The sequence below is a fragment of the Melopsittacus undulatus genome, chromosome 3 (genome assembly GCF_012275295.1).
Source record: "Melopsittacus undulatus isolate bMelUnd1 chromosome 3, bMelUnd1.mat.Z, whole genome shotgun sequence".
Taxonomy (NCBI): domain Eukaryota; kingdom Metazoa; phylum Chordata; class Aves; order Psittaciformes; family Psittaculidae; genus Melopsittacus; species Melopsittacus undulatus.
The window spans coordinates 116,563,733-116,583,706 of NC_047529.1; the positions used below are offsets into that span (position 1 = coordinate 116,563,733).

The 19,974-nt window shown below is 47.2% G+C and overlaps 1 protein-coding gene across 1 annotated transcript; it reads right to left on the reverse strand.

Moving 5' to 3' along the window:
* Positions 1-377: 377 nt before the first annotated feature.
* Positions 378-11,340, reverse strand: TRAF5 (TNF receptor associated factor 5). The gene is made up of 11 exons (XM_034061242.1): positions 11,204-11,340; positions 10,528-10,874; positions 9,385-9,442; positions 8,040-8,141; positions 7,339-7,503; positions 6,745-6,822; positions 6,288-6,362; positions 6,027-6,119; positions 4,952-5,092; positions 4,279-4,447; positions 378-3,042 (listed from the first exon to the last, which is right to left on the reverse strand). The coding sequence occupies exons 2-11, from the start codon at positions 10,740-10,742 to the stop codon at positions 2,465-2,467; spliced, it is 1,674 nt and encodes a 557-aa protein (XP_033917133.1). The 5' UTR covers positions 10,743-10,874; positions 11,204-11,340; the 3' UTR covers positions 378-2,464.
* Between the last annotated feature and the right edge of the window lie 8,634 nt (positions 11,341-19,974).

A 19,974-nucleotide genomic window follows, 5' to 3' on the forward strand; every position in this document is an offset into this window, starting at 1 on the left:
TCGGGATGTTGCCATCACCCGGGATGAAGAGTTTGTGCTTCAGAATTGGTAAAGGAATATCCATGGCAAAACCCCCTAAGCCCAGCTGGGGGTAGAGGAGGGATTGCAATACAGACCAGCTATAACCAAACATGCTTCCAGAACCTATCCAGGAACACAGTTAACACTTATCCACATCACTGTGCCATCCCCTATGCTATAATAAAGAGCTATAAGAACACATAGCTCTTTTCATGCTCCAAACTCTTCACAAACATTTAAATAGCCCTAACACTTCTGCAGGTGGTATCATCCCCATTTGATACTGGGGGGGGGGGGGGGGGGGGGAGGAGGGGAATTTGCTGGGATACAAACCCAATCCTTTCCATCTTGCCTCCCTCAACTGTCCATGGTCTTTATCGCTTTCTTATTTTACACTCAAAGTACTGGAGAATCCCAGGAAAAATTGGCAATACGTTTGTTATTAGTGGTTATCCTGCAAATTGGGCCACTTTGAAAGGTACATGCCAAATATTCAAGTAATAATCGACATGAGGTCCATGTCCGAGGCTCAGGATTGATGGCCTAGAATGCCACACCATTTTCAAACCAAGCTTGCTCTTTCTGTAATGAAGCATTAGGGACACGAAGCATGATTGTCTCTGTTGTAGGGCCCAAGTGACTCAAAGTCAGTCACAGCGGTACAAGGGGAATAAAATCCATTCCTTACCCTCTGTCTGTAGGAACATGGAAAACCCTATGGTGACCAATACAACACCATACAACATAAAGAACACGTAGGTCAACCAGAGATTCCAGATGTGTTAACCCACTGTGAGGTACAGATAACCAACCTGCCCCTGAATTCAGACACATCTGTGGCTGAATTACATCTTAAAAACCATGTGGGGAAGTCAGCCTCTAGCAGTAAGATCACAGGTACAAAATATGCTGTGTTTTGCCTTCCTTTTGCTGTCAGTCCCCAAATCATGTTATTTCAGTTATCAACACCCTCAGAAAAAGGGCATTTTTGGTTTCACCACATTGGCTCTCTTGAACTCCCTACCTCATAGCTTGCAGTCTGTGCCCTGTGTTGGTGTCTATCCTGCCTAGTTTACTGGTACTCTAAAGCCCAGCTTGATTTCTTGCTGTCTCTTGACAAGCTTTGGGTTTGCTCTGCCAGTGGACTGCAGGAGCAATGGATAACACTGTGGTGTTTCACTACCTGGTCTGGGAGAGGTTAGAGGCACAAGATTCTGTCACCTGTAACAATGAGTGAGTGTGCAAAATTACATCCCTCTTGCAGGCACCCAAAAGGCTTTACAAAGGCACATGTATTGGTGATCACTCGTTCCTCAGTGCCTGATGGCGGTGGGTTTAGTGTGCCTCCAATAAACACCATGCAATGCATGCATTCCCTTGCAGTATGGAAGGAACCTGGAATAAAAATGAACACCTTCATACGTGCTTCATAGTCATCAGTTGTAACTCCGTGGCTGTCTCACCCTTTAACTAACACTAGAGCTGCCCAGACTGAGAGAATGGGGTTCTTACAGCAACCTCACTTCTAAACCATTTTCTCCTTTCTTTCCCAAACATCTGAATTCCTAGCAGAGGGAAATAGTGCATGTTACATGGGCTTTTTCTAAGCAGATATCCAGAGCTTTTCCTGCCTTTTGGAGAGATGGTAAGCCAGAAAGCATCTCTTTTGTGCAGATGGGGGAGCAAAAGTACAGGAGTTTTGCCCCTCTTTGCCCAGCTGGCCAAGGACCCTGCTTCTGGCCATGTCCTGAGAGGTGAGAAGCACCTGCAGCTTCTTTTGACTTCAGTTGGGACTGTAGATATTTACCACCAGTGGAAATCAGTCCCAAGGCACTAGGCAGGAATGGAAAGGACATAACAAAGCTATTGTGAGCTGAGAGTACTCTATACAGCCGAGGTACCAGGCTAGAAAAGTAAGAGGCATTGGCATCTTCCTCTGGGCTTTGTGGAAAACACAGTTACAACAAGAAAAGGTGCAAAAATCCAGGAGATGGAGGTACTTTGATTCAAATGTGCTGATGTTGAAATGCTTCCATTTCAGACAGGTGAAATGCAGTTGCATGCATGGGTATGGCTTCAGTTCTGTGTGAGGGACGGGAGCCCACAGGCCTGCTTGGGTTCCATGGAGCTTACTGGAGGAGTTTCATCTCCAAATGCCAGTCTGGTGATGGGAGCCAAGGATTCCCCCTAGCTTGAACCGAGTGGATCAAATGCATGTTGCATCAAACTGGGCTTCCAGCTGCCTGGAAAACACAGCCTGGAAAAAGGGGTTATAAAAGGGAAGGAATTCTGATGCTTTGGCAATTTATTGTCTGTTACACAGTCCAAAAGCCTCAAAACAGTATCAGTGTCTTGACTAGTGGCAATTCAGTATCGCGTGGCTGGTGGTCACCAAGAAAACATCCCTTGTTGGTTACAGCAGTCACACTGACCAGGAGCTCTTTCACAGTTCCTCCAGACCAGTTAAATCCACAACCACTTTCAGAAAGAGAGTGTCATCTCTGATGTAGGTGTTCTTTGTGTTCTCCAGGACTGCGTGTGGCACGAAGCGTGGGCACCCGGAGGCAATGTTCATTTCTCCATCCGGCCTTTTGAAGCTGCTGCTGTTGGGGTCAGCTCTAAAGACTTCCACAATGTGGTTTTTTTTCCCACTTTGGTCCAGAAGCATAAGTGTGACTTTCTGCTTGAAAGGCCACAGTAGCAGCGAATCAAACTCCCCTCTCATCACTACAAAGTAAAGGGAGACGTGTGTTCCCTTCCCTGAGCCATCCCCATTCAGGTAGGCTCTCGCACACAGGCGGTACCCGCAGCGGCTGGTGTAGAAGGGCTGGCTGAATATGGAGAGGACACGGCCTTCCACTGCTTCCTTCTTCTTCAGCTTGTAGTCTGTAATTTTCCAGATTAGTTTCCCATTGTAGCACGTGCCTTCCAAAAGCTTGAAGCGTTCTTCGTTTCTATTGAGCTGTGCTTTGTGAATGTTGATCTGGAGATCGTGTTTGCTGGACTGGCCTTCCAAGACAACTAGGGGAGGAAGAGAGAAATGGTTACTAAACGAAAACTGGCAGAGCACCGGGTACAAAGAGCAACTGGACCCAAGCTATTGCTATTCAGAGGGACTCCAGCCTCGAGAGGGGGTCCATGTGAACTTCATGAGGTTGAACAGGGCCATGTGCAGCGTCTTGCACCCAGGTCAGGGTGTATCAATACAGGCTGGGAGATGGAGGGATTGAGAGTAGCTCTGAGGAGAAGGACTTGGGGGTTCTGATGGATGAAAGATTGAACATGAGCCGGCAGTGTGTGCTTGCAGCCCAGAGGCCAGTTGTGTCTTGGGCTGCATCCTAAGGAGCGTGGCCAGCAGGTCAAGAGAGGTGATTCTGCCCCTCTACTCTGGCGTACTGCATCCAGATCTGGAGTCCTCAGTACAGGAAAGACATGGAGCTGTTGGAGAGGGTCCAGAGGAGGAACACAGAAATGATCAGAGGGATGGAGCAGCTCTTCTGTGAGGAATGGCTGAGAGAACTGGGGTTGTTCAGCCTGAAGAAGACTCTGAGGAGAGCTTATTGCACCTTTCAGTGCTTAAAAGGGGCCTATAGGAACGATGAGGAGAGACTTTTGGGCAGGGCCTGTTGTGACAGGACGAGGGCTGATGGGTTTAAACTAAAAGAGGAAGATTCAGGCTGGATGTGAGGAAAAAATTCTTTACAATAAGGGTGGTGAAACAGTGGCACAGGCTGCCCAGAGAGGTGCTGGATGCCCCATCCCTGGAGACATTGCAGGCCAGGCTGGATGTGGTTGTGGGCAAGCTGATGTAGCTGAAGACACCCCTGCTCATTGCTTCCAACCCAAACTATTCTGTGCTTCTGTGATTCCATGAAACTGAACCACTCAAGGCTGAGTAGAGGCTGTGAACTCGTGTTACTACAGCCATAAACTTATTGAAAATGTAATTGCAGCTGGCAATTGAACAAGGAAAACCGGTAACTACAAACCAGATTTAATGCCTGAATATGCACAACATGCTGCCTCTGTCACAGGCACCAGCCTCACCAAGGCCAGCTCTCTGCCCCTACAGTGCCACAGGAACCTGTGAGCACACAGCACACACCACCATGGGTTGGTCTTAGAAAGCAAGAAGAAGAAAGCTCTTTCTAATGAAGAGCTGCAACTGAGTGACCGTAGCACCAGAGCCTCTACTTAGCCAGTAAATGAGCAAAACCCCCATACCTGTGCAGAACAGGATGGGAAGTCCCAACATACCCAAGCGCTGATCATATGTCTCCATCAGGGCAATCTTCTGTTTTACATTCTCAATCATGTCAAACAGAGGCTGCAAGTCTAACTTGCTTTGCTGCTGGTTTGCCATCTGTATTAGCTGTTTCACTTGTGACTCCAGGCGTGCAGATTTATCTAAGTGACTGGCCAGAGCCTTCCCGGTTCATGCCATTGGAAGAGGATGGGAAGCAAAGACAAGAGGCATCCATGAGATCAGCCATTTCATTTAAAACAAGGTAAAGAAGTCTTTAGCATGTCAGCAGTATCAACTATGCTATGTGTTCTAAATACTCTGCTGGCTTAGGAACATATCCCAGTGCTCCTTCATGATTAATTCAGCACATTTACTGGTGGAGAAGCCATCCCTCATTCAGACCCATTCACACTGCATCACTTCACCCAACTGATTGTTCACATTTCCACTGGTATCTTTGCCACAGGGATCTGACCAGGAGGGTTTGTACAGTCCTTTTTGCCCAGAGCAGATCTCTGAACTTCTTTATTGGTTAACATGAAAACACAACACGACAACAAGAAGGGCTTGGGAAGTGTCTGGGAGATTTGTTACTGCCCTTCTATTAATGACAGCTATTACAGGAGAAACATAGTTCCGGATGCAAGAAAGCAACTGGCAAAGCAGATAAAACCAATGTCTCACCTGTGTGCTTACCATCAGGTTGCTATTTTTACCAAGCAGTTGTGTAAACTGTCTCAGTTCTTTCTCACACTTTTTAATGGCCTCTGCCAGCTGCTGGATTTTAATCTCTTTACATTCCAGGCTCTTGTGCAGGTCAGTTATCTGTTGGATGGAAAGAACAGAGTGAAAACGTTAAGGCACACCAAAACATACAACAAGCAAATTAAGACATATGTGACTATATGGGAGAAAGTGGAAGAGTTTACAATGCAAAGCCTCTAAGGTAGCTAGATAAAGCACTACTCTAATTCACAGCTCATGGATAAGCACTGGCAAGAACTGAACCTGAGGAGATCATACTCTTTAATAGATCTGTGTGGCAACAGGCACAGAGAGACTCATACCCCTCATCCCCATCACGATGAGCCATTTGGCTCTGTAGTAGAATAATACATGTGTGTTTCTATGCATGTATATATATTTATTATTGGTTTTTCTCTACTGAGGTCCAACCAGTACAAGAGATGAGTCAGTGAAGGATACTAACTCCAAAATCAAGTTGTAGCACTTTGGGGCACTTAGTTTTAGCATAAACAAGCAAAAGAGTAAGTCAACCATCAGTTTGGATGCATCCACCTTAGTAGGATCGAGTGTTCACCCACTGTCACCTGCTGGGAGCCTCAGAAATGATCCTGAGTGGAAAGTGCTTGCAACTGGCTCTGCACTACTCTGTGCTGCTGCTATAGGGTGGGTGACTTGGGCATATAAATGCTCCTTTTTGGAGCAGTCTGACCACTGAAACTTTAAAATGCTTCCTCCCTAAACCCTGTATCCACTGTAAGCAAAGACTGAAATGAAGTGAGCAATGGCAATGAGCCTCCCACTGTGCTTGGTGGAGAATATACGTGCCCGAGCACAGAGAGGTTTCCATCTAATTGGCTGGCTTGACTAGGAGAGCTTATTCTGACTGCTGAGGTGTGTGAAGATGATAAGGACAGTGTTTTAAAATGTAGCTGAGCTAAACCAGGCAAGAAATGCAGAATCATCCTCCAGCCAGGCAGGCACCTCTGAGAAGTGCTTGTTAAATCCAGCTTACCTGCTCTTCCAACTGGGAGTTCTTGTCTAAGATCTGCAGGATGTGCTCCCTCAGGGCACCGTTCTCGTGTTCAGCAAGCTTCCCTCTTTTAACCTTAGTGAGGCAGAGGTGGGAGTAAAAGAACAATATAATAAGATATGCAGATTGGTGAAGCTGTTGGTAAAATGTCTACTGATAAAGCTTTTAAAATGTCTCCTCTGTGCTTTGACAGTGAGGGAAAGGCAGACCTGATTCCCAGGATAGAGATGTATATACTGGTACCTTTACAAGACAGCCATACTGCTTATAGGGGCAGTCCACTTCCACCTCGGGACACACAGTGTGGTGCTTTTCAGTCTGCAGGTAATGAGCAAAGAAGCTGGTTAGGAAAGAAACATGAAGTAGTTTGCTGCACTGATAAAGCCTGAATGCCTGCAGATAGGGTGAACAAAGGCCAATGTCATGATACTGATCATGGCAAGAGGAAAATGAATGTGTTGAATCAATTAGCAAGCCAGATATTATTCCATGCTGCAGAATGCCAATAGTTTGCAGTAACCAAATAGCTCACTTCTGAGGTGAGATGTATATCCCTTTCAGGACTAAACAAAGAAAATGCTTGGAGCAATGAAGTTTGATTGGAACATTGGTTATTGGAACCACCAATGGGGTCTGCAGTGTTTCAGCTTTCATAAGCGTGTGATGTGCTGAATCACAGTATAGGAAATAACAATAGTACCTCTTTTTTCAGAATGATTTGGGAACAGTTGTGGAGACAAGGCACAGGATAATCAGGACAGTCATTTTTCTCATGATTCTGGGGGGAAATGAAACAAAACAAGGCAATGGGTTGCATTTTTGTAATTACACAAGAGTAAGCTATCGAAATGTAACCCCAGACAACACAGGTGCAAGCCCCATGTGCAAGCATATGCAAGCTGCAAGCATCACTGTGAGGATGGGGAGGCACTGGAACAGGCTGCACGAAGTGGTAAATGCCCCATACCTGGCAGTGTTCAAGGACAGGTTGGACAGAGCCTTGGATGACATGGTCTAGTGTGAAATGTCCCTGCCCATGGCAGAGGGTTGGAACTAAATGATCTTAAGGTCCTTTCCAACCCAAACCGTTTGATGATTTGATACCATATTGTCCTTCATAAGAGAGCAGCACTAATTGGTATTACTTAAAGCACATTGATTATACTTTGCTTCAGCTACTCAGCCAAATTGTCTTCAGGAGTTAAGTCCCATTGCGGTACTGGCAACTTTTCACTCAACAGCACGAAGAGGAAATACCTGCTATGGATTCCCAGGGAACACTTTCCATTCTTACCTTGATGTTCACCACCACCACGTATTGGTGACAGTACTGACACATCTCTTCTCGGAATTTACAGTGCCGGCTCAAGTGCTCTTCCAGGTCCTTCCGAAGAAGTTGGTCACAGCATCCATCATTAGTGCATGGCACGCTTTCAAACAAACACTGCTGAAGATGCTCCTGCAACGTGCCACAGCAGATTAAACCCCAAAGGATTTCATCACCCCTCCAACAGACCCACAGAAAGTCAGCAGTTTGGGAACATACAAAACTCCAAATACTCTTTCCTCCATAAACTTTCTTCTCTTCCAACCTCAAAACTAAAGCAAATGTGAACATTTGGAGACTCCTTTGTTTGACTTCCACTTTTCATCCAATTGAAACACTGAAAAAGGCCCAAGTGCACAGGCAGTCTTGGCAAGTTCTCTTGAGCCAGCCATTGCAGGGTGCCTAGGCATACAGGTGTGTAGAGGTGCTGTAGATAAACTAAAGCTACATAAAGCAAATGGTTCTTATTAAATAACCTAAGGTAAAGCTAGAACAAGCTGTAGTATTCTGAGCTTAGCATTTGTTACTTACACTGTGGCTGAGTTACAACCTTTCTACTTAAACCACTTTGCTACAGTAACTCTGAAGACAATCCCTGGAATTTAGGTTTTCATAAATACACAGAGTTTGCATGAGAATTAAAGGTTTCCAGCTTGGATCAGACTAACCTGGTACCGTCCCAGCATGATTTTGGAGTTGCAGTTAGGAGTGTTTTTGCAGAACACGTGCAAGTTGAGAACTTCTCTTTTACAGCAGTTGTCTTTGAATACCTGTAAAGGAAACAAACCAGCCCTCATATGCGGTCACATGTGAAAAAGCAAGGCATCACTATCAGTCTTTTAAGGACACGAGTGTAGTCTTTGTAACTGTATGATTCTTGATGATTCATATTGAAAGTGGGTACTGAAAATAGAATTTAACACATGCATGGGGTTTCTAATAAGCATAAGGGGTTTTCACCATGTAATTATCCACAAATGCTGATCCATCCCACAGCCAGCAGGATTAGTAGCTCAGGAGCTATAAAACCACTGCCTGTATCGAGAAGGAAGCAGCTGGAGCTAATGGGCCCCAAAGGCCAGCCCAGCTCTGTGCACGCTCCTCTGACACGCACACAGTGCAGCGTGCCTTTGGGATGGCGATGCTGCTGAGCTATCCCTTCTGCAGGCGCTGGGAAACAGCTCTGTTCCCTGCTGTCTGTGCAGAAGCAAATTAAGCCCCCAGAGCAAACTCTGTCTTAACTGGAGATCTTCCTGTACGGAGCATTCTAAAGCTGCTCACTGGTGCGCTGCTGCCGTCAGAGTTTGCACCGAGTGGAAGACAGTGAAAGGAAACCAAAACTCATGTGGATGCTGTGATTGCAGCTTCCTGTCAGGAGCAGGAGAGAGAGGGAGGAAATACTTGATATCTCTGGAAAATCCATTCTGGCAGGACCAAGAATGTAGCACACTTTCAAGCCTTGGCATAGAAATAAGGACAAATGAATCCATTTATTATTATTAATAATAATAATACTAAAAAAGAATCATCAGCTTGCAAAATAAGAAGCATGAACTTATCTTTTCCTCTGAAAAGTTACCCACAAGTAAATTAAGTCTGCAGGGTTAATGAAATGTAATGACAATAGTTAAGGCAGCAGATTATAACCAAGTTAAACCAAAGACGAAGTGACACAGTAAGATGGGGCATTGAAAAGGCAAGTCTCCACTAAACAAGACCTCTGATGACTAAAGAGGATTTAAAGCTTTGTGAAACTCTTCAGCACTCCCCTGGAACTACAGGAGATTAAAATGAAATAGCTTCAGAGCATGAGGTGTAAAATGAAGCTTTAGCTCTATACCCACACTTCCTTTCTGGAAGAGCATCACTGAATAGGCTGCTTCCCTTAGCACCAGTTCAGAGAGCAAAGCTGCTCTGCCCCAAGGTCTAACACACTAAAAGCCACCTTGTCCTCAGCTGCCTTGCCTTTTCCATGCAGATGTTGGCTGCTGAAGTCAAACTACAGCCACTTACCTCATGCATTTTTATTGTCTCTTTGTCGACAGGACAGGTGGGCACTGCACTCAGTTCTCTAGATCAACAGAAGAGTTATGTTATCCCACAGAAAATCTGACTTATTTACCCACATTGGGCCATGCTGGAATCTGACTCTGGCAGAAGTCAATACTCGATACCATAAAACCCCCAAAAAGGCCTTCAAAATCACTTTAGTCCGGCAACTACACAGCCAAATTCTGCCTGTAGCACTGAGAGGGCATTAGGCTGCAGCAGTGGATATCTAACAGAAGGCAAAGTTTGTCCTGTGAGTGCTAGTAAGATGGGTTTTAGTTAAGAGGACTTTGTCACTCTCTGGCCATCATGTCACATCTGGAAGAAGTCCCATTGTGTGTGTTAAACCCAGTCTTTGCCTGATACAAGCCTTGCTACACCACTAACAGGAGGTCTAATGGCTCCTGTCTCAAAAGGCTTCCAGAAGTCCTACAATAAGGGGTAGGAAAACATTTCCTGAGGCAGTGCAAAAAGGAGGCAGGGAAAGAAAGCAGCAAACATGCAGCATGTAAAAGGTAAATGGCGACATCCATCCACATAAACTGGGTCCTTTGCAGCCTTCATGGCCAAATCCTACCCTCGGGTACACCAAGCAGTCAGTAATGCATCCCCAGACAGGCTGTCTCATTTGTACCTGCAGCTCAGTCCCAAGGAGATGGGTGCCAGCAGCACTGTGACCTGACTTTGGTATCAGTTTCAGAACTCCTCTAAAATCAATTCTAGAGAAGCAGATGAAGATAGCTTAATCTAACCACTGGTGCTGACACTGCGAGACATTAATGCCACAGGTTCATCTGAATGGCACGATGCTAGACAGACAGATTGAAACAGCACATCATGGTGTAGAGCTTAAGCTTACAGCAACAACTGCTTTACTCTGCCTTCCCTATGGTTGCCAAAGTATGCGGGTAAGGTCCTTAAAGACACCTTTAAAACACTGAGCACGCAGTTGAGCTCAATAGTCTCTCCCCCGACTCCATCAGTGTTGATCAGATCAATACTGTTACCTATGGCAGTTATCTGTTATCTATCCCTGCTGATGTGCAGAAGGAATTGACTTCTTTAGGGGAGGGGGAGCTTGTGTTTGCAGGAGGAGTGTGCACTGACCTCAAAGCCAGGATGCACTGCTGGCAGAAGCGGTGCCCGCAGCCCGTCTGGTGCGGGTTGTGAAGGACCAGGTGGCAGTAGGTGCACTTGTACCGCTCCTCCAAGGCTTCCACAAACCTGTAGTCGGCATCGGGCTGGAAGTCCAGGGAGCTGGTGTTGGAGGAGTTCTGGCGTGTGAGGATGCCCGAGGGAGCAGCGGGTTCATCGCAGGCCATGAGAGCTGCACTGGGAGCCAGGCGCAGGAGGAATCCCTACAGGCATTCACCATGAGCTGGAGGTACCGGTTGTGGCAGGGGGTGTCATCTGCAGCAGGGTGTGACAGGTTTCAGAGGGCAGTGAGGCGCCGGCTATGGAAGAACAACAGAGCAGTGGTGACACGACAGGCCTCACAGCACACTTGTGTGGCAGTCTCACAGTGTGACTGTTGCTCTGCAGAACAGGGTTCACGCTCTCCTGCAGCAGCTCTTAGCCTCAAAACACTTCCAAGAGTCACAGGCACGGTTGGGAAAGAAGAGGCCAAGTCTTGACCCTAATCCACCAGGAAAGCCTATACGTAACATAGAGCCCATCCACAGGAACTTCAATGAACCTCAGGAGTTCATTGCAGTGGCTCAAGCAGGGGACAGCTTTGTGGTTCACAGCAAGGAGCATACAAAAGGCAGCAAGAGGATTTTACCTTCAGTTTAGGTGGTGCAGGAGTCCAAGCCTCTTAAGCTGACATCTTCCTTTCTCCTCATTTAGAGCAGCAAACTAATCCTATTTTGTTCAAAGTTTTACTTGGTTCTGTGCAAGTTCTCAGCTCTGTTAATCCTGCCTGAAGGAAGGGCTGGAAAACAAAGGAGGAAAGCAAGACTGTAATCAGAAGTGTTCCTCTCCAGCTACCGAAGCTCACACACAGCACAATGCAGCGTTAATGTTCTCATAGGAAAAGAAGCAGCAACACATTTTTCCAGCCCAAAGTCATAAACCTTGAGATCTGCCCCCGGTCCCTCAGTCCTGCAGTAGTTTGGGGCTCAAGACCCAGAGCCCCTCTGCTTTCTGTCTGTTGCAGCTTTGCCTTCCGAAGGCATTTGTTCCTTACAGGATGTGTACGAAAGCACCGAAGCTCTCAGGTGGTTTCATGGGGGAAGTGCTCAGTTCTGTAGCTGTGCTGTGGGATGCTCTTTCTCCTCTGTGTGCATCACCTGCTCTGTCAGTCACTTGAATCACTCTGACTTAGCTCCTGTAAGGTCACTGCACACAGCTCGAGTACTGCCAGAGGGCACCTCAGGCTTCAGAAAGCAGCATCCATTTTCCTTCCTACTTTAATACTCCATACTGGGCAAGGAAATCCTGTGGACAGATAAAATACCCCATTCAAAACCAAAGCACTTAACCAACCTCATTCATAGCAAACTGAGCACCCTTGTTCATGGTTGTACACAGCATCTACCTGCCCAGCTTATGAGAGCCTCCCTGCCCTCCACTAGGCTGAATGTCAGACCCCCTCCAACACAACTGATCATCTAACATCAGTAATCCACAGGAATATGAGCCCTGATCATATTCCAAGCATAAAGACTTGTGATCACAAGTGGTGTTTGCAATAATACAGTTTGGTCCCTCCAAATGAACAGCTTCAAACCAGAGATGAGTGTCTGGGTCACTCCTTTTCTCCTCTGAAAATGGGGTTCCCAGTTCTCTGATGCTTAATGGGGAGCAGTTTGATTCTCCTCATGTCAACCACATATGCTACAATCAGCCTGAAAGCTTAACAGCCTTGTGCCCTCATGGCAGAGGCCAGCAGCAGAGCACACTGCTCTCCCAAAGCTGTGTTCTACCTCTAAGGGTCTACCTTAACACCACAAGTACTTCCGACTGGGGTGACCAATGTCACAGATGCTTTAGGCAACAAAGGTGTGGGATACATTAAGAAGAAACCCAACCACCAGCCCAAATCCCATCCGGAAACTCTTCAGAGCTCTGGCTGCTCATTCAAACACATTCATTCCCCTCTTTGTGAGGAGCACTCTGCTGTGCTGCACCTTCCAACTCCAACTCTGCTCTAGTGGAAGCCCCATGGCAGGGGTTGGAACTGGATGAGCTTTAAGGTCCTTTCCAACCCAAACCAGTCTGGGATTCTGTGACTCAGCTTCCAGTGCTGTCTTAACTGAAACCAAAGGGAAACCATCAGGGGAAACAGTGCTTTTTTGTGACAGCAAGAGCACACCAATGGTTAACTGAATCAGTTTCCTGCTTACGCTGATGCCTGGCCCACACAGGAGACAATCTGCTTTCACTTCTGCCTCTTCACAGCTAAGAGCAATGGGAAGGCTCCTTTCTTTGCATATACTGCAACTTCTCAGCACGTGTGTGAGAAGTAATGCTGCTTTGAATGCATTAGACAGTGGCAGGCTCCTGCTGCATAAGGATCCTCTCATGGCAGATCTTTTAGACTGAGAAGGGCAAATACGTGAGTTGTTATCACGGATTTGGTCATCACATATGGACAAAAAGACAGGGTCCTTGGTCTTGCTGCCACCAGTTTCACTGTGTGAGGGGAGGGCAATGCTCAGCTACTGTCCAGGACTGGGTATTGCTCAGTAGCAAGCACCCTGATCCCTTCCTTACTTAGCATCTTCCATGGCACCTTGACACACCTGTGTCCCTATACCCCTAGCTCTAGTTCTGCTCTGTTGTTGTGCCTTAAGGCACTTGTTAGGGACAAGACTTTGAAGATGCCCTGTCCTCCCTCTGGAAATAATCTCCCTTTTATGGTACATCAGAACCGTCACGGTGGGGAAGGTTCTGTGAATTTGAGAGGTCTAAGATCAAGTCGCTTCCTTGGGAGGTGAGAGGCAGAAACAAGGTGGAGAGGAACATGCCTAGCATCAAAATGACCCTCTCCAAGCTGCCTTATAAACAAGGGAGATTAGCTGCCTCTGGTGTTTGTAACTCAAACCAACAAAGTTCTATGGCTTACTACTAACATAAGGACCTCCACAAACACACTGTGTTTTGGGGATAAGAAAGGTATGCCCCAACTCCTAACATATGGAGCAGAACAGGTAACAAAGCCTGCTAAAGAATGTCTAAAAACATCTATATGCTTTTAAATACCTATTTAAAACAGAGCATCCTACATGGAAAACAGCAGATGATGACAAAGGATATCGGAAAGGCATCATTTTTGTCCCTTACAAACCTCACTTATAAAGCACGGTGCAGTGATCAGCTGATACCCAGGAGAGGACATTTCTAACAGCAATAATTTCCTCTTGGATACGTTCCTGATGCCCCACAGGGGCTGTTGCTGCAAAGGGCAGCAGAACAAATGTGTTTTCTTTCGTATATAGAAAATATTATCCAATTCAAACTCTGGTTATTACCTTATTCTCAAAGCACAGTAAAACCTCACTAAGCAAGCATCAGTTTGCTAATCTCCATAGGCAAATTTTCAGTAAGCAGAGTAAGACACTGGGGTTTCCTTTGAGTAGAGTTCCAGTCAAGCATTGCAATAAATCCCCTTTGAGATGCATTGGTTTTTCAAGGCATAGATGATAACACAGATAGCATCTTACAGCAGTTTTTAACACACACTCTAACAACTGACGAAGTGTGCCTGGTGCTGAGGTAGCTTTGATTCTACATGCTTATCTTCTACATGCTTATCTTCTACATGTGCTCTTTTCCTTGCATGTCCTGATCACGAATTAATGACTTTTTCAGTATCAAGAAATCTCTCTACACCAAATCAACCCAATATTGTTAGAGAAGGATGGACAACTCCTGCCTTAAAATAGTCTCCTTCCCAGCTTGAGGATAACTTTGTTCCCATCACTTCTCTAGTGATAGCCGGGTGTTTCACCACACTCCCAAGCACCAGTATGGATTCTGGCACCACCACTCATCCCTATGACACCCCGGCACCACTTTGCTGCTTCAGGGGGTGAACTCTGTCCCTGTGATGTTCCAGGGTCTGCAGCTTCCCCCATGTGCCACAGCTCACCCCTGAAGAGCCCTGCAGAGAGGAGGAACCATCCCAGCAACGTCAGGCTCCTGCCAGCCTTAACAAGAGAGGTTTTGGTAAAGCCGTACCTGAGAATTGTCCCTGGTCCTCAATGGGGAGACAATGTGAGAGTGAGCTGAGAGCACCACGCTCTGTGGTTAAAACAACAGCATGAGCACTTTAAACCAGCGAGGGAGTGGAAATCCCCAGGGTAGCTTTGAAAAGATCATGTCTGAAAGTGTTTGAAAAGCCTTAGGATGGAAGGAAAGCCATTGGAAAGTATTTATCCCACTGCATTGATGCAGGGGCTGCAGGTTTTGCCATCCAGAGCAACACAAGAGAACCAAGAACTTCTCTCACTGTTCTTTATCTGCGTGACAGAAGAGTTTTCACCTTTCACAGAAGGGGTGAGGAATGTGCCCAAAGGAAAGAAGCCCCAGGGAGCAGGAAACACATGAGGATGAAAGGAAAACCCATGCCCAGCCCTGTGAATCCCTCCACTCTGAGCCTGTGGTGGACCCCTTGGCTGCAGAAAGCAAAGGGACAGCTCAGAGGGGAAAAGGCACCGGCAAAGGGTGTCTCGTGCTATGGGGCTGCAGGGACATTTCATGTCTAAACCAGAACCCTCTGCCTGACAGAAAACACACCTGAAGAAAATGATGTTTCTCTTTAGGTTTGTAATGATTTCAGTGGCCACAAACGCTGATGGTTGTGGAGCCTGAACTTCACTGTGCACACAGGATCCCTGCAGCCTTCATCTGCACCGTGTGCCAGCTTCCTTCCCCAGACCAGTGTGCTGTCCTCACAGCAGTGCCATGGGCTCCATCCCCACTTGTTTGTGACTCCCCTCCCCTAAAGTAAGGGATCTGATTTGCTATGAAAGCAGCAATTCTAAATCTCCTCTTATTTATAATACTACTTTTCCAAAGGGAACTTCTATTCTGCCTTGTAGTAAAGGTAACACATACCCTCCTCTCCAGCCTTGCCCTCTAACTGAGCCTGCTCCCAGTGCATTTCTAACCTATTTCAATTCCCACCTCCCCTCCCAGGAGGCATCCCAACCTACTGTGTGTTTTCCTGAGCCTTCCCTGAAGCTCTGGCACAGAGAAGTCATTGCTGAAGCCAGTGGCAAAGGCATCCTCCTTCTTTATGGTATCAATGAAACGGATCCGGTTTGTATTTCTAGATGCAGCCCAAGCTCAGTTCTACACTCAGGTGTTTTAAACCTGAAGATAATCTTTCATTGGCACCCTCAGGGTGCATCCTGCTCAAGCTGGTGACTGCACACAGCCCCTGCCAGGCTGACATCACCACAGCACAGCAGCTTGTACAGGGGTTCTCTTGACCCTGGCAGCTCAGGAGGATGGATGGATCCGAGTGGTTTCACTGGGAGGAGGCAGTGCTGCCAACAGCAACATGCTCTGTGAGCACAGCTCCAGAAAGCACCGCCTGCTTCTGGGAAGCGCTGGGGAAAACCCCAAATGGAGAAGTTGAGCAGGATCTTAACGTTAAACAATCTCACTCTGAAGATGAGTGGAGGGCAATAGGCTGGTGTTGTTGCTGTGGGCAGCCCTCCATCTCCTCCAGCGCCAACTGCAGTGCTGAAACCGAGACCAGGTTTTGAGCAGGCTCAAGGGATTAAGAGGAGTGAAAAGAGAGCAGCAGCTTTAGGAAACAGGATGAAGGGAGACACAAGAACAACATAAAGAAAGAAGTTACTGAAATGAGGAAACATTAAGGGACAGATAGCAAGAGAACTAATGGGGTTTCCTTCTAGCATCTTGGAGCCAAAGGGAAGCCCTCGCTTGTCCTAACAAGTAATAGGCCACTGTATATTTTGTGAACGAGGTCTTTGGGGCTCTTCAGTTCATGTCTCCTTCCCTATCCAGGGCCACAGGTGCTTTGACCATTCAGTTGGTTTGCCATGAGCACCTACTCAAGGCATAAGAGAGTCTTGGTTTTAATTTTCTACCCCTGAGCCTTTGACTTAGTCTTAATGAAGAACTTAATCTGCATGTATGGAGAAGCCTATGAATCGACTCAGTGGTCATTCATCCTGATTACTAAGATGAACTCAAATCCTGCTAAGGATCTTCTGATGTGTTCCCTTGTTCCAAGGGTAAACCATTCCCCCCATTGCAGCCACAGGAATTCATGAGTGCACTGGGGTTTGCTCTAATGCAAACATGTATTTGACGACATACGGACACACATTTTCCTACTCATGGTACTCACTGGAAAGGTGATTACTCATGTCAGCCTTAAGCATCCAACCCTGTGCTTGCTTTTGGCACCAGTTTGAGCTTTATTGCTCCAATCAGTGAACAATGTTGCTGGTTTTAATAACCTCAAGGTGCATCTCAGGTGTCACCAAGGTTCATATTCGTAATTCCTCAGTGAAAAACTGTCATGACACAAGGTTTAATGTAAATGACAGTGAGACAGACCAATGGACAAGGGGTTTTTTCTTTAAGTAGTGCCCAGTAGCCTTCCAATACCTAAAAGGGGACTGCAGGAAACCTGGAGAGGGACTTTTACAAAGGCCTGTAGGGACAGGACAGGGGGGAATGGCTTTAACCTGACAGAGGGGAGATTCAGGTTATATATTAGGAAGATAATCCTTTATTATGAGGGTGCTGAGGCGCTGGCACAGGGTGCCCAGAGAAGCTGTGGCTGCCCCATCCCTGGCAGTGCTCAAGGCCAGGTTGGACACAGGGGCTTGGAGCAGCTGCTCCAGTGGAAGGGGTCCCTGCCCATGGCAGGGGTTGGAGCTAGAGGAGCTTTAAGGTCCTTTCCAACCCAAACCATTCCATGATTCCATGATGATTCCATCTTTCATCAAATATATGATCTGGCAGCTGTTGTACCTGCTGTTTCTAAGACAATATTAAGAAGCCATTGACTTCAGTTTCTCTCATAGCAAGGGCCACATTCTAGTTTCAAGCACATGCATGTCACAGACAAGACTGAAACCCACACGACTTCACACAGCTCTGATCATTGCATCTCTCAGTGACTACTTAGGGAAAAACTGCTTTGTAGATTGTTCCTTTCTTTGAGCTTTGGTCAGTTCCTGGCTGCCTTTGTGTAATAATGCTACTGCTAACAAATAACTTAAAGATTTCAATATTATCCTGTGTAAAATAAGCACACAGCAATGCACTTACCCTTAGAGCATCCCTGTATGCAAATGTCAGTGTATTACACACAAAACCTTGCTTTATCAGTCCCCTCAACAGAGACAATCATACTTGACTACAGAGCACTCTGAGCAGTCCCATAGCAAACCCACTGCGGTTTAAGGCTGCAGTCTCACACACTTGTTTGCTTGTTGCAAGGTAGAGCTGGGGAGACCATGGATGTTTCATTAACACTTTGATTACCAACACACATGACTGAGGTTTCCTCACCTTCCCGAGCCCAGGCACCCACCGTGGGGAAGCACTTCTGTCCTTGGCTGAGAGAAGAGGATGGAACAACCACACACTGCAGCCCAAAGTGGTACAGAGAAGGGACTGACAGCCAACAGTGTGAGTATTGCCTCTGCACAGGCATTCACCAAGGAACACGCACACAAAAGGACCGGGAAGCAAAGGAAGAGGTGCTGAAATCCTCACCACAACTCAGGGCCCAGTCCAAGGGGTTGCTGCTCCAGGCAGGCCACTGACTGCTGCAAGGGGATGGAACACATCTGCATGGGGATGCACACACATCTGCAAGGGGAAGGAACCTGCCTGCACCACTGCAGCCATCACCAACTGCCTCAGGGAGCCTCATACAGACTCCTTGCAGGGCCAGAGAGAGGCACAGCTCCCCATAGGCAGCTATATATTGGTGATAAATAACATCTCCTTATCTAAAATCAAAGGGTCAGACAAAGAGCTGGAGAGAGGGCTATAGCTTAGCCTAGAGATGAGACACAAAAGCCCAGGTGACCAAGCACCCTACGGGTCTGCAGCTGCCCACAGAAGGGGTTTGGCAAAGTGATCCAAGCAATATGTGGCACAGAAAGAAGAGCTCCTGCAGGGCTTTGACAGCTGCATAAAACTGCATAAAGACCTATTAGGAGCCTGTGGGGTGAGATAAAGAGCTGTTTGTCTTCTGCTCTTTGGACTGAGTTGGAATTCCTTTTGTCAAAGTCTCCAGCAGCAGCTTTCTGGCTTCAACATCTTCTCCCCTCCTGCATGTCATTCCTCATCCTCTACACTCCGCAGTGACTCCTGTGCCCTCCACATGTTCTATGAGCACCACAAGCTTTCCTTCCTTCCTTCCTGACTCTGAATCTTGTCTCTGAGCAGCTTACACCTCTTCAGCCCAAGTTTCCTGCCCGTAGGTGTGCTGTGTTGCCGCAGAGTGTGCAGAGGCTGAGCTCGGCCTCTCCTCCCATATCCTGGCTGTGGTTGATAACCAGCTCAGAAGCAGCCCACTGCCCAGCAGGCCTCCTTCTGCACTGCCCTGCAGCCTCCAAACCCCACACAGCCAGCCCGTATTCCACGTAGGTCCATAACCTTTGTCTCTCTCTTGGGCTTGAAGCATTAATCATCACTATGTCTCACCAAGTTCTCCTGCTTCATATCCCTCTATGATACAGTATTGCTTGTCCGCTTACACAAATAAACCTCTTGTCCATCATCATCCTCCTCTGGTTTTCCAAACACTCATTTCTCTTGGATTTTTGTGCCAGTTTATCCACCCAGAATGCTGCCACAGGCACTGATTTCAGAGCCACATCACCCTTCTGGCCATCCCTCCACTTCCCCACTGCACCAAAGCCTCCAGACTTTCAAAGCCTGTTCTAGGCTCCCTCCTCTTGCCCCTGGATTCCCTACAATGATGTAAAATGGTTTCATCCCTGGTTTCACCTCCAGCCACAGGGTAACACCAGGCTCCACCACCTCTTTGTTATGTGTTTGAGCACGTGCATACTGGGAGGACAGTGTTTTGAGGGGGTTTAGCAGGATGTTCTGCTTCAGGTCCAGTAAACCTCCTTTGCCACGCAGCTGGGAACAGCTGGCTTCTGCCCATCACACTGATGCACAGGGACACAACAGGCTCTTGCACACCAGCGCATCCCTCCCTCCCAGCATGAACCATAAACTGCTCATCCACCAAAGGAAATGCCCCTGGGTGGTTTTAAGCCCAGCGGAGCCCACGAGCACCACGGCTCACACTAGGATCAGAATCAACAGTGCAGATGAAACAGGATGAAGCACAGCACGGCCAGGCCAGCGCTCCTGCACAAGAGCATCCCTGAGCTCCTCAGTCCCACAACCGACGTGCTCTGGGTAGAATCAGCTGGTCTAAAAATACACCCGTGTTACCGCTGCCAGGCTGAGCCGTGCCTGACCTGAATACACCCGGCTGGTGTGCCGGGTGTACCGGCGGTGTGCCGCGCTCCATTCAGCCATCCCATAGCCAGAAAACGGAAGTTATGAGTGAAGTTGTTCTTGGCTGGCACT

Excerpts from the sequence above, each read along its gene's own strand:
- TRAF5 (XM_034061242.1), bottom strand. The coding sequence starts at position 10,742 with ATGGCCTGCGATGAACCCGCTGCTCCCTCGGGCATCCTCACACGCCAG. Across the intron at positions 6,823-7,338 it reads TGGTGGTGGTGAACATCAAG|AATCATGAGAAAAATGACTG; the intron begins GTAAGAATGGAA and ends ATTTCCCCCCAG. Across the intron at positions 3,043-4,278 it reads GACATATGATCAGCGCTTGG|TTGTCTTGGAAGGCCAGTCC; the intron begins GTATGTTGGGAC and ends TTCCTCCCCTAG.